Source organism: Rana temporaria, chromosome 1, assembly GCF_905171775.1.
Source record: "Rana temporaria chromosome 1, aRanTem1.1, whole genome shotgun sequence".
NCBI classification, from domain to species: domain Eukaryota; kingdom Metazoa; phylum Chordata; class Amphibia; order Anura; family Ranidae; genus Rana; species Rana temporaria.
Window position 1 is genome coordinate 290,908,812 of NC_053489.1, and position 16,305 is coordinate 290,925,116.

The 16,305-nt window shown below is 43.6% G+C and overlaps 1 protein-coding gene across 3 annotated transcripts in view; it reads left to right on the forward strand.

Moving 5' to 3' along the window:
- The window catches only part of SMARCA2 (SWI/SNF related, matrix associated, actin dependent regulator of chromatin, subfamily a, member 2), a 266,143-nt gene that overhangs the window by 110,054 nt on the left and 139,784 nt on the right, over positions 1-16,305 (forward strand). For all 3 annotated transcript variants that reach the window (XM_040357227.1, XM_040357235.1, XM_040357243.1), the window contains exons 15-18: positions 839-986; positions 4,169-4,332; positions 12,448-12,514; positions 14,446-14,556. In XM_040357227.1, coding sequence (XP_040213161.1) covers positions 839-986; positions 4,169-4,332; positions 12,448-12,514; positions 14,446-14,556 — 490 coding nt within the window. The remainder of the gene's footprint in view (positions 1-838; positions 987-4,168; positions 4,333-12,447; positions 12,515-14,445; positions 14,557-16,305) is intronic.

The following is a 16,305-nucleotide window of genomic DNA, read 5'->3' on the forward strand; positions in this document are numbered from 1 at the left end:
TCACTTTTAAAGCGGCTAGTGTAAATGCCTGATTTGCTATCGGCTACTTGCAAACCTCTACACAGCAAAATGCAAATTGGAAAAAGAGTGACAGGACGAAGAGTCGGGTGTACTACATGGAAATGTACTGACAAGGGGCCATATTCTCGTACTTTCTGCGGCGGCATCGCGTAAGCTATTTACACTACGCCGCCGCAACTTACTGGAGCAAGTGCCGTATTCCTCAAGCACTTGCTCCGTAGTTTGCGGAGGCGTAGTGTAAAAGGCCCGTGATGGAAAAGGTGGGCACGGACAAATGTTTGTCCTTAAAGGCTCCGTTCACATTGGTGCGATGCGGGAACTCTGCAAATCCACTGCGGGTCCCCGCATCGCACCTGTCTCGCAGGCAGTTCACACTGCTCTATGCGAATCGCTGGGAGTGTAAATACAAAGTTACTGACACCCCCATATTGGTTTCGCATATCGCAGTGCGAACTGTCAATTCGGGCGGGAATCTGATCGCCTCTGTGTAAACACCCATGTAATCTGATTCGGTGCGGACCAAAAAAAGGGTCATGCACGAGTGGCCCGAATGCAATGCAAATTCAGCCATACTATCTGTATGGCTGAATTTGAATTACACAGACATCGCATGTGATTTGTACAGCAGTACGGTGTGAATCACATGCAATGTCTGAAATTGAAGCAGTGGAAACCGGCCCTGAATACATATTCCACCCACTCAAAAATAGGTAAAGGTAAATTTTAGTGTTTGGTGAACTGTGTTGGACTAGAATTCTTTAATCAAATTCCTACTTCGAAAAGTGAAATGGTAATGATTCGTTCTGTTATGCCTTAGGACTGCAAAGCAGGATGTGGACGATGAATATAGTATGCAGACAGATGAACAACAATTACAATCTTACTATGGAGTGGCTCATGCCGTTACAGAGAGGGTGGAAAAACAATCCTCCCTCCTTATCAATGGTTCTCTTAAGCATTACCAGGTACTTAAAGTTACATTTCCCAGACCTCCTTGTTTTTGCTGTTTTAAAAGACTAAACATTATAACACAGAAAAAAAGCTTGTTTCAGTTTATTGTTTTTGCATTATATTTGTTGATAGGAATTACATTTATTTTTCCATATTTCACAATTTTTCTGATTAAAAAATAAATAAATGATGATGTAGTTGTACAGTGTATGGATTGTGCTTTAGTGCTCCTTGTTTCCCACTACAAGATTATAGCTAGAGGCCTGGCAGTCTGTAGCTCTAATCTTAAATGACTGCCAACAGTAAAGGATTTATTTTTTATTTTATTATTATTATTATTATTATTATTATTATTATTCCTTGGTAATATGAAGCCAAAAATCTTAACCTGCATTAACTCCACTTTTTTTTTCAGGTCTCTTTGGGAAGTCACATGTGTTAAAATAAAGTGTGCTTCTTACTAGTAGTAGTTAAAAAAAAGCTTCTGCCTGTAAAGCATGCACTGTTTTAAACTGATTCATGAGAAACTGCAGGAAAAGTAAAATTAAAATACTTTCTAGGTGATTTATGATGCTGATTTCACTATTCACATTCAAATACCCATTAGAGGGAGCCTACAAAGCCACTGATGAAACATGATTATGGAAAAGTTAAAGCGGGGGTTCACCCTTAGAGGGCACTTTTCCCCCTTAGATTCCTGCTCGTTTTTACTAGGGGAATCGGCTATTTAATTTAAAATATGTGCAGTACTTACCCGTTTACGAGACGCATCCTCTCCGTCGCTTCCGGGTATGGGCTTCGGGAATGGGCGTTCCTTCTTGATTGACAGGCTTCCGAGAGGCTTCCGACGGTCGCATCCATCGCGTCACGATTTTCCGAAAGAAGCCGAACGTCGGTGCGCAGGCGCAGTATAGAGCCGCACCGACGTTCGGCTTCTTTCGGCTACGAGTGACGCGATGGATGCGACCGTCGGAAGCCTCTCGGAAGAATGTCAATCAAGAAGGAACGCCCGCTCCCGAAGACCCATACCCGGAAGCGACAGAAGAAGATGCAGCTCGAAAACGGGTAAGTACTGCTCATTATTTAATATAAATAGCCGATTCCCCTAGACCGAACGAGCAGGAAGCTAAGGGGAGATTTTTTTTTTTTTTTTTAAATGGGTGAACTCCCGCTTTAATAGCTTGGCTGAGTGGTTAGCACTCTTACTTCGCAGCACCAAAGTCATGGATTTTATTCCTGCAAAGATTGATAATGCATAGTTTGTATGCTCTGCTGTATTTGCACCAGTTACTGTTTATTTCCATGGCTGTCAAGTTCATACTTGCTGATACCAGCATGCAGCCAGTGAAGTCAGAAACTTTGCTTTACATCCTTGTTCTAGGACTGTAACAAAGTAGCAGGCCTGAGGATGACAGCCATATAGCGTGTATATTTGAATTTAAAGACAAGTCGGCAGTAGGTGCCATTAGTGTTGCGCCGGGCTCAGTTTTAGTGGGTGCCACAGACTGCAAGCTTCTATTAGGCAGGCACTTATGTGGGCTTCTGTAAAGTTTGTCACCGGTATATAATGAATAAATAAATGGAAAAATCATGTTAAAAATAACTTTCAATTAAACCGTAAGGTATAACTAAATGCACATTTTTAGTTTATTTTTATAGTTTTGGATAGAGTGGGAAGGAATAAAAACACCTGTTTTTTTTTTTATATATATATATATATATATATATATATATATATATATTTTGTGTGTGTATATGTATGATATATATAATATAATGTGTGTGTGGCCTGTCACCCTCTCTATTTGTCCTGTTGACCATTATTATTGAAAGGAAAATCTCAAATTTTGGGTTGCTCCCAGAAAAGGGGGGAAATCTTCCAATGGGGGTATTTCGTCAGATTTGGCGACCTGTTGGAATTGGTAACGAAAGTGACGTTCCATCGCCACCATCTTGCTACACCCATAGTAAGGATACTCTGAGAAGGGGGAAACCTGCCAGAGTTTTCCATTTTACACTTATTTTTAACAGAAAAGTGGGTTTATATAGTGAAATACAGTACTGGTTAGATATTGAATTTTAAAAGCAGCAAACTTCTGTCGGATTAGCAAACCTGTAAGATGAGCACGCTTGTCGCTGTTTTTAAAATTCAACATTCAGATGTACTGGATTTCAGTATATAAAGCTCACTTTACTGTTAAATATAAGTGTAAAATGCAAAACTCCAGTGGGTGTAACGAGATGTCCGCTTTTCCCTTATCAGAGTATCCTTACAATGGAAGAGTGCGGGGTGTAGCAAGATGGTGGCGATGGAACGTCACTTCCGTTACTACCCGTTTTGACGGGTCGCCATATCTGATGGAATGGGGCACTAGTTCTGGTGACATGGGGGCCCCCCAAGGATTTCCCCTAATATGGATTTCCTCTCCGTTCCTGTTTGGCCATGGGACAGGACGTGATGGGAAATCTCTGAAATGGGTCACATATGGCAAAAATGAATCTGACGGGTTATAACCCCCCCCTTGCTTTATCCAAAACGATGATTAAAAAAAAAAAAAAAAAAAGGTTTTGTCTGTAGTTATACATTAACATAATTATCTTAATTATACAGTACAGGACACAGGGTGGATATTCATAGACCCTGTTTCATAGGCTGATACCTTCTGGTGTTTGGACACTGGCAAAGCTTTTGAGGACATGCTCCTGGGTCTCCCCTTATAGCCCTTCCCTAATCCACGAGTCCAAATAGAATGGCAAAAAATAAGCTTCAGTTTGTTATGATGTAGATCTAGTTTATAGTGTGTTTCCCTACTACAATAATGAGGAGCCACAATAAAATATATGTTCCACTGTGCTGTGTGAACATCGAAATAGCAAAAAAGTTAGTGTCCATGATTAATTCTCTTACTAACATGAGCACAGTATTGGTTCAGTAGAAGGCCATACAACTGTGGCCAAATTCCTCTGTTTAAAAATATAGTCTAATCAAATCCCTAAACATAATGTTACTATCCTTGTGCATACTGTTAGTTTTAAGATTCTACCCTGTATCACAAAAGATAATATTGTATACTATCAAAGCTCGAAATCATAACTTTTCCTTGAGTAGACTTGACTCCTCATTCAGATGTAAGTAATTTCTGTCAGATGTGCTTTTACAGAGTTGTCCGTTTGATTTTTTGCTCTGCAATTTCAGGTTCAGGGTTTGGAATGGATGGTTTCTCTATATAACAACAATTTAAATGGAATTCTAGCTGATGAAATGGGGCTTGGAAAGACAATTCAGACTATTGCGCTCATAACATATCTGATGGAGCACAAGAGGCTTAATGGTCCCTATCTCATTATTGTTCCACTCTCGTAAGTAGAACATTTGTTTCCTTTGGTAGATTTCTCGTTGCTGCATAGTTTTAGTTTTGAATGCCCTTAAGTCTGTTCTCCTATAACCGTTTTACTCCATAGTGAAAGTCTTTGGGAAGAGGGGGGTGGGGGAACGTTAAGTAGAATCTATTTTATTACATTTAAATGATAAACAATTTTCTTGGAAGACATGTGCTTAGATTTCTTCATGCTATGAAAAACAAAAATAAAACCATAATGAAGATAGCTGGCTTTATGTAGGTTTTATACAATACTGTTTGCTGTTATGGTGATGCTAGCACACACAAATGTACAATTATGTAGGTATTCAATGAGTTTTTCACTACAGAGTTGCTGTTTTGTTTAACACATTTTAGATATATAGCTAAATTGGATCGTCTTAATGCATAAAATCTTATGTTTTAAAAGCCTAGTATTTATGGTCTATTTTGTAAATTGTATGGGCATGGTGGTGGTAGCCATATCTGCTTAATAAACACACAGGATTTATTTCCTGCCTTGAAGTGCTACACCATGGTTGTGCACCAACTCTCTGAGAACTGTGCATTCCATGCAGGTGCGGACTGACAACTCATGGGGCCCCCGGGCAATAGAAGATTATGGGGCCCCCGGGCTTGCAGATGGCCACCAAGCCAGGAGGCAGTACAGAGGCGGGGCAGCTAAAATCTCGGGATTTTCACATCAAAAGCATGTCGGTTTTGGACATATCAGGGACAGATGTAAAAAAAAAAAGATTTTTACATACTGTCCCTGGTTTTACTGAGCCTGGCAACCCTGATGGGGCCCCCTAGTGGCGTAGGGCCCTCGGGCAGTGCCCCAGTGGTCAGTCCGCCCCTGATTCCATGTGTAGCTGCTATTCCCATAGTAACCAGTTAGGCTGTATATTAATATAAACAGTATCTCGCCAAAGTGAGTACACCCCTCACATTTTTGTAAATTATTTTCTTTTCATGTGACAACACTGAAGAAATGACACTTTGCTACAAGTTGCTGTAAAGTAGTGAGTGTACAGCTTGTATAATGGTGTAAATTTGCTGTCCCCTCAAAATAACTCAACACACAGCCATTAATGTCTAAACTGCTGGCAACAAAAGTGAGTACAGCCCTAAGTGAAAATGTCCAAATTGGGCCCAAAGTGTCAATATTTTGTGTGGCCACCATTATTTTCCAGCAGTGCTTTAACCCTCTTGGGCATGGAGTTCACCAGAGCGTCACAGGTTGCCACTGGAGTCTTCTTGTACTCCTCCATGACGACATCACGGAGCTGGTGGATGTTAGAGACCTTGCGCTCCTCCACCTTCCGATTGAGGATACCCCACAAATGCTCAAAAGGGTTTAGGTCTGGAGACATGCTTGGCCAGTCCATCTCCTTTACCCTCAGCCTCTTTAGCAAGACAGTGGTCGTCTTGGAGGTGTGTTTGGGGTCGTTATCTTGGAATATACTGCCCTGCGGCCCAGTCTCTGAAGGAAGGGGATCATGCTCTGCTTCAGTATGTCACAGTACATGTTGGCATTCATGGTTCCGTCAATAAACTGTAGCATCCCAGCCCTCATGCGGCCCCAGACCATGACACTCCCACCACCATGCTTGACTGTAGGCAAGACACACTTGTCTTTGTACTCCTCACCTGGTTGCCGCCACACACATTTAACCCCATCTGAACCATGACCCCCCACCCCTTCAACTTCTGCAGCAATACTGGTAGCACTCGTGCGTCTATTTCCCAAAGACAAACTCTGGATATGATGATGAGCACATGCACTCAACTTCTTTGGTCGACCATGGCGAGGCCTGTTCTGAGTGGAACCTGTCCTGTTAAACTGCTGTATGGTCTTGGCCACCATGCTGTAGCTCAGTTTCAGGGTCTTGGCATTCTTCGTATAGCCTACAGTAGGTGTTTGTGATATTGTGTTTTTAGCACGACAGCATCGCGCTGATTCTCGGCGACATGGTGCCGAGATCTCGCCGACATCGCACTCACTGGAATAGTGACAGCACATCCCAGCAAGCGCGTCATAGAAGCGACGGGAGATCCGACTTGGATTCCCGCCAATTCTACCACGTGTGCGGCGTTGTTATGAATCCTGAGGGGGAACCCATGCCGGATTTTATTTAAAATCCGGCATGGGTTCCCCCCTCAGGAGCATACCGGGCCCTTAGGTCTGTTATGGGTTGTAAGGAGAGCCCCCCTACGCCGAAAAAAACGGCGTAGGGGGTCCCCCTACAATCCATACCAGACCCGTATCCAAAGCACGCTACCCGGCCAGCCAGGAAGGAAGTGGGGACGAGCGAGCGCCCCCCCCCCTCCTGAGCCGTACCAGGCTGCATGCCCTCAACATGGGGGGGTTGGGTGCTCTGGGGCAGGGGGGCGCACTGCGGCCCCCCCACCTCAGAGCACCCTGTCCCCATGTTGATGAGGACAGGGCCCCTTCCCGACAACCCTGGCCGTTGGTTGTCGGGGTATGCGGGCGGGAGGCTTATCGGAATCTGGGAGCCCCCTTTAATAAGGGGGCCCCCAGATACCGGCCCCCCACCCTAAGTGAATGAGTATGGGGTACATCGTACCCCTACCCATTCACCTGCAAGAAAAGTGGTAAAAACACAAATAAACCACACAGGGTATTAAATATTTTATTAGTCTGCTCCGGAGGCCTCCCCTGTCTTCTTTATTGGCTCTTTTACCAGGGGAGGCTTCTTCTTTGACGTCTTCGGGTGGGTGGGGGCCGCCGTCTGGTTCTCTTCCACCGCCGGGGGGGGGGTCGCTTTTAAAAAAGCCCCCACCCCCCGGCGGGTTTCCTCCGGCGTCTTCGGCGGGGGGGGCTTCTTCTTCCGCTATCCCGACGGGTCTTCTCCGCTATCCGGGGGGTCTTCTCAACTCTCCGGGGGTCTCCTTCTGTGTTCGCCGCTCTCCGCTGTTGACTCGGCGCACTCCGGTTCTTCGTCTCGCTGTCCGGTGCCTTCTTCCGTGCTGTACGTCTTCTTCTCCTTCCGTGCTGTGAGTTCTTCTTCCGTGCTGTGACGTCATGTTCTTCACTTCTCTTCTTCTCCCGATGTTGACACGCCGGCTCTTCTCGCTGAAATGACTGATGCGCGCCTTGCATCGGACCTATATAGGCCTCACAGTCCCATCATGCTCTGTACCTACCCATGTGATACCTACAGTACCCACGTGGGTAGGTATCACATGGGTAGGTACAGAGCATGATGGGACTGTGAGGCCTATATAGGTCCGATGCAAGGCGGGCATCCGTCATTTCAGCGAGAAGAACCGGCGTATCAACATCGGGAGAAGAAGAGAAGTGAAGAACATGACGTCACAGCACGGAAGAAGAACTCGCAGCACGGAAGGAGAAGAAGACGTACAGCACGGAAGAAGGCACCGGACAGCGAGACGAAGAACCGGAGTGCGCCGAGTCAACAGCGGAGAGCGGCGAACACAGAAGGAGACCCCCGGAGAGTTGAGAAGACCCCCCGGATAGCGGAGAAGACCCGTCGGGATAGCGGAAGAAGAAGACGCCGGAGGAAACCCGCCGGGGGGTGGGGGCTTTTTTAAAAGCGACCCCCCCCCCGGCGGTGGAAGAGAACCAGACGGCGGCCCCCACCCACCCGAAGACGTCAAAGAAGAAGCCTCCCCTGGTAAAAGAGCTAATAAAGAAGACAGGGGAGGCCTCCGGAGCAGACTAATAAAATATTTTAATACCCTGTGTGGTTTATTTGTGTTTTACCACTTTTCTTGCAGGTGAATGGATAGGGGTACGATGTACCCCATACTCATTCACTTAGGGTGGGGGGCCGGTATCTGGGGGCCCCCTTATTAAAGGGGGCTCCCAGATTCCGATAAGCCTCCCGCCCGCATACCCCGACAACCAACGGCCAGGGTTGTCGGGAAGGGGCCCTGTCCTCATCAACATGCCCCCCATGTTGAGGGCATGCAGCCTGGTACGGCTCAGGAGGGGGGGGGGGCGCTCGCTCGTCCCCACTCCCTTCCTGGCTGGCCGGGTAGCGTGCTTTGGATACGGGTCTGGTATGGATTGTAGGGGGACCCTCTACGCCGTTTTTTTCGGCGTAGGGGGGCTCTCCTTACAACCCATAACAGACCTAAGGGCCCGGTATGCTCCTGAGGGGGGAACCCATGCCGAATTTTTATTTAAAATCCGGCGGGGACTTCCCCCTCAGGATTCATAACAAACGCAGCACACGTGTAGAATTGGCGGGAATCCAAGTCGGATCTCCCGTCGCTTCTATGACGGCTCTGTCTCCATCGCGGCAAGCCAGCTCGGCGCTGGCTCCCGCGATGGGGCTCGTAGGTGCTCAATCTCGCCGAGAAAGAGAGCGAGATTGACACAAAATCGGGTTCACCTACTGTAGGCCATCTTAATGTAGAGCAACAACTTTGTTTCAGATCCACAGAGAGTTCTTTGCCTTAAGGCGCTATGTTGAACTTCCTGTGACCAGTATGAGACAGAGAGCGATAACACCAAATTTAACACATCTGCTCCCAATTCACACCTGAGACATTGTAACACAATGAGTCACATGACACCGGGGAGTGAAAATAGCTAATTGTGCCATATTTAGAAATTTCCACTTGGAGGTGTACTCACTTTTGTTGCCAGCGGTTTAAATATTAATGGCTGTGTGTTGAGTAATTTTGAGGGGACAGCAAATGTACACTGTTATACAAGCTGTACACTCACTACTTTACATTTGTAGCAAAGTGTCATTTCTTCAGTGTTGTCACATGAAAAGATAGAATAAAATATTTACAAAAATGTGAGGGGTGTACTGACTTTTGTGAGATACTGTATGTTTAAAGTATAACTAAATGTTGGAGAGGAAGTCGAACACATTAGGCTTTTATTGTCCCATTAGGGAGATTCACCCTCTATATTTGTCCTGTATACTATTATTACTGAAAGTAAAAGAAAATCCTAAATTATGGGTTGTCCCCAGAAAAGTAATAGAGGGCAGACCTTCCAATGAGGACACAACCTGGGCTTCTATCGTTTTGGAGGAATTTCTCTCACTTTTTGGCTTGGGGACAGAAAGTAAAGGAAAATCTTTCCAATGGGACGTAGGTGACAAATACAAATTGACAGGGGTTATAACCCTCCTGTATACTATTCAAAAATGGGAGGGGAAAAAGTTTTGACTTTTAAGTTCTGCTTTAACATAATTTTTTCGGTCCTGCGACATTATGGTGGACACGTCGGACACTTTTGACACATTTTTGGGACCATTGGGGAAAGGGGTTAAGTATGTTCCCTGGGTGTGTTCTAACTGTAGGGGGGGGGGTGGACTTACTAGGGGAAATGACTGATCGCTGTTCATACATTGTATGAACAGACGTTCAGGCATTCCTCCCCTGACAGGACCGGGAGCTGTGTGTGATCGCACCCGCCGGGCACGCGTGTCAGGATCAGGGACGAGCGGCGACGTAGAGCTACGGGCTCTCGCGCAGGGGAGCCGACCTGCCGCCGTAGAACTGCGGCGGCTGGTCGGTAAGTGGTTAAGCAGTGCTTCCTGGAGCTTCTTTAACCACTTGCCAACTGCCTAACGTACTTGTTCTGCAGCAGGTTGGCTCTATTGCGCGAAATTACGTACCTGTACCTCATTTCGTGCAATAACCACTGGGTGATTGGATAGAGGGGGAGCCAATCGGTGGCTTCGCCGGCCACCCACGTTGTTTCCGCGAGACGCAGAGTGGCGATCTGCCTATGTAAACCAGGCAGATTGCCATTCTGACGGGGGAGAAAATAGAGCCTATCAGGAACACGGATCTCTGTCTTTACCCAGTCAGAGCAATCCCCACACAGTAGGAAAGCACCCCTTAGGGACACATTTAACCCTTTTATTGCCCCTGATGTTAACCCCTTCCCTGCCAGTGTCATTAGTACAGTAACGGTGCATCACTGTAACGTCACTGGTCCCCAAAAAAAGTGTCGGGTGTCCGATTTGTCTGCTGCAATGTAGCAGTCCCGCTAAAAATTGCTGATCACTGCCATTACTAGTAAAAAATAAATAAATAAATTGAAATGCCATAAAAAATATTCCTTAGGGCCCTTTCACACGGGATGTATCTGTGATGATCCGCCCCGTGAATTTCCGCTTGCTCAGCGGCGATCGCTCCGCTGATCCCTGTTGAGCCAGCAGATGACGGGACGGTCCCTGCACACTGTGCAGGGACCGCCCTGTCAGATCTCCGCTCTCCCCTATGGGGGGATCGGATGAACACGGACCGCAGACGGGTGGAAAAATAGGATTTCCTCCATCTGCAGAATCGCAGCATAGCGGACCCGGATGAGATCGGGTGTCAGCGGATGTTCATCCGTAAATGGATGGATGAAAAAGCGGACATACGGTCCGCAGGTGTGAAAGAGGCCTTAGTTTGTAGATGAGAAACCAATCGATTTATACACTTATTGGCATTTTTTTTTACCAAAAATATGTAGCAGAATATATATTGGCCTAAATTGATAAATTACATTTTTTTACATTTTTTTTTTTTGGATGTGTTTTAAAGCAGAAAGTAAAAAATATAGTTTTATTTTTTTTCTTCCAAAATGATCGCTCTTTATTTTATTTTTATTTTTTTATAGCACAAAAAATAAAAACCACAGGGGTGATCGAATACCGCCAAAGAACAGCTCTATTTGTGGGAAAAAGGGACATACATTTTATTTGGGTACAACAATGTGCAATTGTCAGTTAAAGTAACACAGTGCCGTATCGCAAAAAACGACTGGGTCATTAAGGGGGTAAAGTGGTTAAAGCGGTCTTCTCCCAAAACCAAAAATGCAATATGTAACCTGCATCAGTTTTCTTCTTTCTTTTTTATTTTTTTGGCTTTTTCTCTGTTTTCACCTGGTGATCTGGCCAGTAACACTTTGGAGTGCCCCATATTTGGATGAATGGGTACATGAATGGGTACAGGGGGCAGTGTCAGAATGCAGCATTGTCAGTCTGGGGGAGGGGAGTGTTAGATGTACTAGCAGATTTAAATACACCAATAAATGAAAGCGAAATTCCAACTGCAGTTGCAGCAAATGGCGTGTTTTCCTTTTTTTATACAAGTTTTGCAAAAATAAAAGATCATTTTAAGCACCCCTTCTAGTGTTAAATGGCTTGTCTCATCTCTGTAACTGATTCTGATGACGAGCTTGTGCTTTTGAAAAAATACTATCTTAAGCTGTGCATACATGGATATCCAAGTTCGGATCCATGTATTGGCAAGGTGTTTGTACAAAAGTCAATGTACCTACTGAAAATTTCTGCCAGATCAGTGCCACCAGCGCTGATCAATGTATTCTGGTGGTGAGGAAATATGGGCTATATATATATATATATATATATATATATATATATATATATATATATATATATATATATATATATATATATATATATATATATATATATATAATATATATATATAATTTGTCCAGCAGAAATTAATATATCACCTTGAGGGTATTCTAGCTCATTACTTTTTTCCCTCTATATGTTGCCCTACCTGTCGTTCACTCTTGTTCCCAGACAAGGACCACTTTTATATCAATGAAATTTAAGATTATAGAGACCAGGTTCTTTTTCAATTAAATAGTAACTCTGCTGTGTCTTTAAACTTCATAGTGTAAGATGAGCATAGGGTAAATTCAGTGTGTAAAATTACACATGACCTTGAGCTGACAATTCTATTCTAAAGGCTCAGGCTGTTGAAACCTGACTTTCTTCATTCTCTAGCTCCCTCTGCTGGTCATTTAGCGTTCCTGTAGACTTGCTGGGGGTGCTGACCAGGCATAGTAGAGTAATGGTATTTTTACATGGTATCTCATCACCCCTCCTTTTATTTTATCTCCTTCAGTCCTTGGTTACCCACTTAGGAACTTCTAGAAAGCTACTACTTTCTTTTCTGTGGAACTCTGCATAGCGCAGAAAAGAACTGGAGCAGTTAGGATGCATTTCGATGCAATGTCACATATCCTCAGGATTGTCATTTGATGTCACAGAATGCAGTTCACAATGTTAGTTTAAATGGAGCCCTATAGAAAATTTGTAATCATCATTTTTTTTTTCATGTCATTCTTCCTTAGGACATTATCCAACTGGCAATATGAGTTTGATAAATGGGCTCCTTCTGTGGTTAAAATCGCATACAAGGTATCATATATTTGCTTAGAACATCAAAGATTAGAAATCTTGTCTGTGTAACTCCTTCCCATGGATTTTCTTCACTTAAGATGCTGCAGAACATTACCACAATAACCGAAACCCAAGCTAATCATTCTAAAGAAGAGTGCTGCAATAAAGACTAATTACTTTCAGATGGAAAGAAGCTGCACAAAATTGTTCATCATCATATCCAATATACTTTGATGAGTGCAATATTATATCTGCTGTGTGTTATTTTGCATGTTTGCTTGATTGGATCTATGCTTGAGGATACCCACCTGCTTCTCAGAAATGTCGCACATCGCTCACTTGTCACACTCTGCTTTGGTGATGACAGTTATAGCCATCTGCTTTGATTTTCACCTTTTTGCCTGATTAGAAGCTTTTGTGACATTTCTAGAGTGGCACTCTTTTTCTGTCTATCATTTTATGTAAAATACAAATGCACTAAAAAGTATTATAGTGTGTTTACTGTAAATCCACCCTGCATGGAGTCTTTAGGCCTGCCAAACGCCATTTATTAAAAAATGTAGTTCTTTTATGTTTCGGAATGAAAACAACTTTTGCTTTTAAGCCCAACTGCAACACTGAAATTAAAACAAAATTGAGATTTAATTGCCTTATTTGTAGACTTCAAATTAAATGATCAGTTGCACCTATATTATCTGTATAGGTGTATTCACAAAATAGATGGGGCATTGTCCTATGCATGCCATACATGGAGCAATTTTTTTTCCTGCAACCATGGGCAGTGTTGACAGGGGAATCCCTCCCGCCAAGCCCTTGTGTTTTCCCAGCGGGGGAAACCGTCCCTGCCGGGAGAACTGAGTAATTGTTGCTAGTGGATTTAGCTGGTGCTAGGGATAATTGCATGTAAAATCCGGCAGGCTGATTGTCAATCCACTTGGGTACATTCAGACTGTCTGTACACGGTTCAAATTTTGTCTGGTTCCTACTGAACCGGCGGAGATTTGAACCATCTATGGCCAGCCTTAAGCTGGCCATATACCTATAGATTTTCTGCAGATTTTCTATGGTTAGATGGAAAAATTGCAACAGATTTCTCTATGTACGCTAAACTGTGTGGATGGAGGAATCTCCCACTGGGCCAAGCTTCAGTATCTTGCCAGTCGGTCCCACTGGCTCTCAACCTAAACAATGCCTGCACCTAATCAGGATGTTCAGATATTGAGAGCCAGCGGGGCCGACTAGCAAGATATGGAAGCTTGGGCCAGTGGGAGATTCCTCCATCCACACAGTTCAGCGTAGATGGAGGAATCTTTTTCCACTTTTTCCATCTGACCATAAAATCTGCAGATAATCTGTAGGTGTAAGGCCAGCTTAAGCCTAACTGACCCTTTTATTATTTTCCTTACTGATGGCTAAAAACAGCAATGAAAGATATGAGATAGGTGGGATAAAGGGTGGGTGTGGCTTTTTTTCAAATGAAGTATATTGCCTTGTTGCTGGAATAATGACTGACCGCTAAACAGTGATGTATTGGATGCTGCCATCTCTGAGAGTCCAAAACTCAGACTTAGGGTGGAATTAGGACATCTGTACGGCACAATTGCATTAATAGAAAATGTTGGTCTTTCACAACTGCAATATATTTTATGTAAATGGTCCAATTTTAGCTGTCGGTTTCAGAGTTTGTCTGAAAATTACTATTAAAGTGTTGAAAGTCTGTAATACAAACAGTGGAAATGACTGTTTTAAGATCCACAACTCCTGCTTTGCCTACTGTTACCCTAGTGTTTCTCTTTGCATAGAACCTTTATACCAGCAGAAAAGTGCAGTGGAATTTAAATGAAACTATTGTGCTATATATGTTTTTAGTGTAAGCTATTGCAAATGAGCATAATTCTGTCAACTGCTAATGAATGGTGTAAATTTCAATATTTTGTGTTTTATTTCAGGGAACGCCGGCTATGAGACGGGGTCTGGTGCCACAGCTTAGAAGTGGAAAATTTAATGTCCTTTTGACCACCTATGAATACATCATAAAAGACAAGCACATCCTTGCTAAAGTACTTTGATGTTCTCCATGTTAATCAAAACCTGTTATGTAACCAAAAAATATTTGTAAAACATTTTTGTTAGATTGCTGTAGATAATAATTCCTTGAATAATAATAATTCCTAGAAAATAGTTACTCCTCTGATGCTAGTTGGTATCATTTTTTTTTTTTTTTTTAGCAAATCTCTTTTGGCTATACTTATTTTATAGGTCACACGAGTGCAGTTAGCTCTGCACTCCTGTGACCCGTTTTCAGCCAACAGCAGGCTAAAGTCTGCTGTCAGCCGACGTCACTCAGCCGGTACAGGCTTGAGAAAGATCCCGACTGTAAAGTCACCCTGAACCGGTACCTAGGTCAGCCTCTATCTGCCAGCCAACCCCTCCCACCCTCTCTACAGCCCAGCGCTCCAGTGAGTGCTGGAGGGGCAGAGCAGAGGGCTGGCGACTGACAGTTACAGCTCTCTGCCTAGAGAGCCGAGGGGGAGAATTGAGCAATCATCAGTGTTTGATCGCTCAGTTATCACTGCAGGGCTGGCAGGGGACAGATGCAGCATTCCGATCGAAGCAGCACCCACATAGGTAATTTCAATGCAGGCTTATATTCCATGAACCTACAAGAACTGTGAACCGTTGTTCCTCTTATGTGCTGAGACAAAACAATAGGCTTTTAGGCAGGAAATTTCAACTCTGCCAACACACCTTTCCATTAGTTAGGATTCCCTGACAGCATGGCTGTAGTGTACCATACTCCATTCACTTATTATCCAAAACAAACCTTGGATCAGTGACTTAGAAGCATATGCGAGGAGTACATGTTATCATCATGTTATTACTGAAACCTCTGCGCCATGTCACCTCCCACGCCAAGCTATGCCTGGTTAATACACTGCCAATAAAAGCACGTCCTCTTTGTTTCAATGGTGGGAGAACAATAAAGACACAAGGACTTGCAGTAGAATGCAGACTGCAATGCGCAGTCCTTTTCTAAGCCAAGAAGTTAATCCGTACCATAAAAAGTTTAAACATCCTAAAGTATAGAAAAAAAAATTTCAAGCCAGCAATTTGCTTTCATGTAGCCAGATGTGATACATCTTGTATGGGTAATTTTGTAGCTTAGCCTCTTTTAATGTGCAATCAGGGGAGCATTGTACTGCCGTGATCCACAATGGGTAGCAAAAGACAACATCATTGTGCAACTCTTGATTGCTCTCTCCTGATGCTATGTACAGTTTGGCCAGTACCACCTTTTTCTTTTTTGGATAGACTCTGCTCTGGGTTATAATCCTATTAATGCATGAATCCTTGTTCAGGAGGATTTACTGGTGCATTAAAATGATTTTATTTGAAGTTGTTGGCAAGGGCTCAGGAAGTCTGGCAAAGCAACTGCATCCTGGGAAGGTGGAGTGCTTAGCTGACCAAATAAATTCTATGTTAATGCTTCATGGAAGTTGCAGATAAAATGTATTTATTTGAATTGAGCTAATTCTCACACTACAGTTTGTACATTTGTCTCTAGATATTTATGCTCATGTGATGCAACACATTGCCCCTTGGGTAGATGTTCCTCTGTGACACATTCACATTAGAAGTGTTTCACACTTCAATCACAGGCTTTGCAGCTTAATTGCAAAAAGAAGAAGAAAAAAAAAAACCTCTCCATCAATCTCTAAAACATGCATATATTTGAATGAGGCATTTGTTTTGAAAAATGTGTGTCGTGACCTACATGTAGATTTAAAGGAGAATCCTTGCAAAATCCA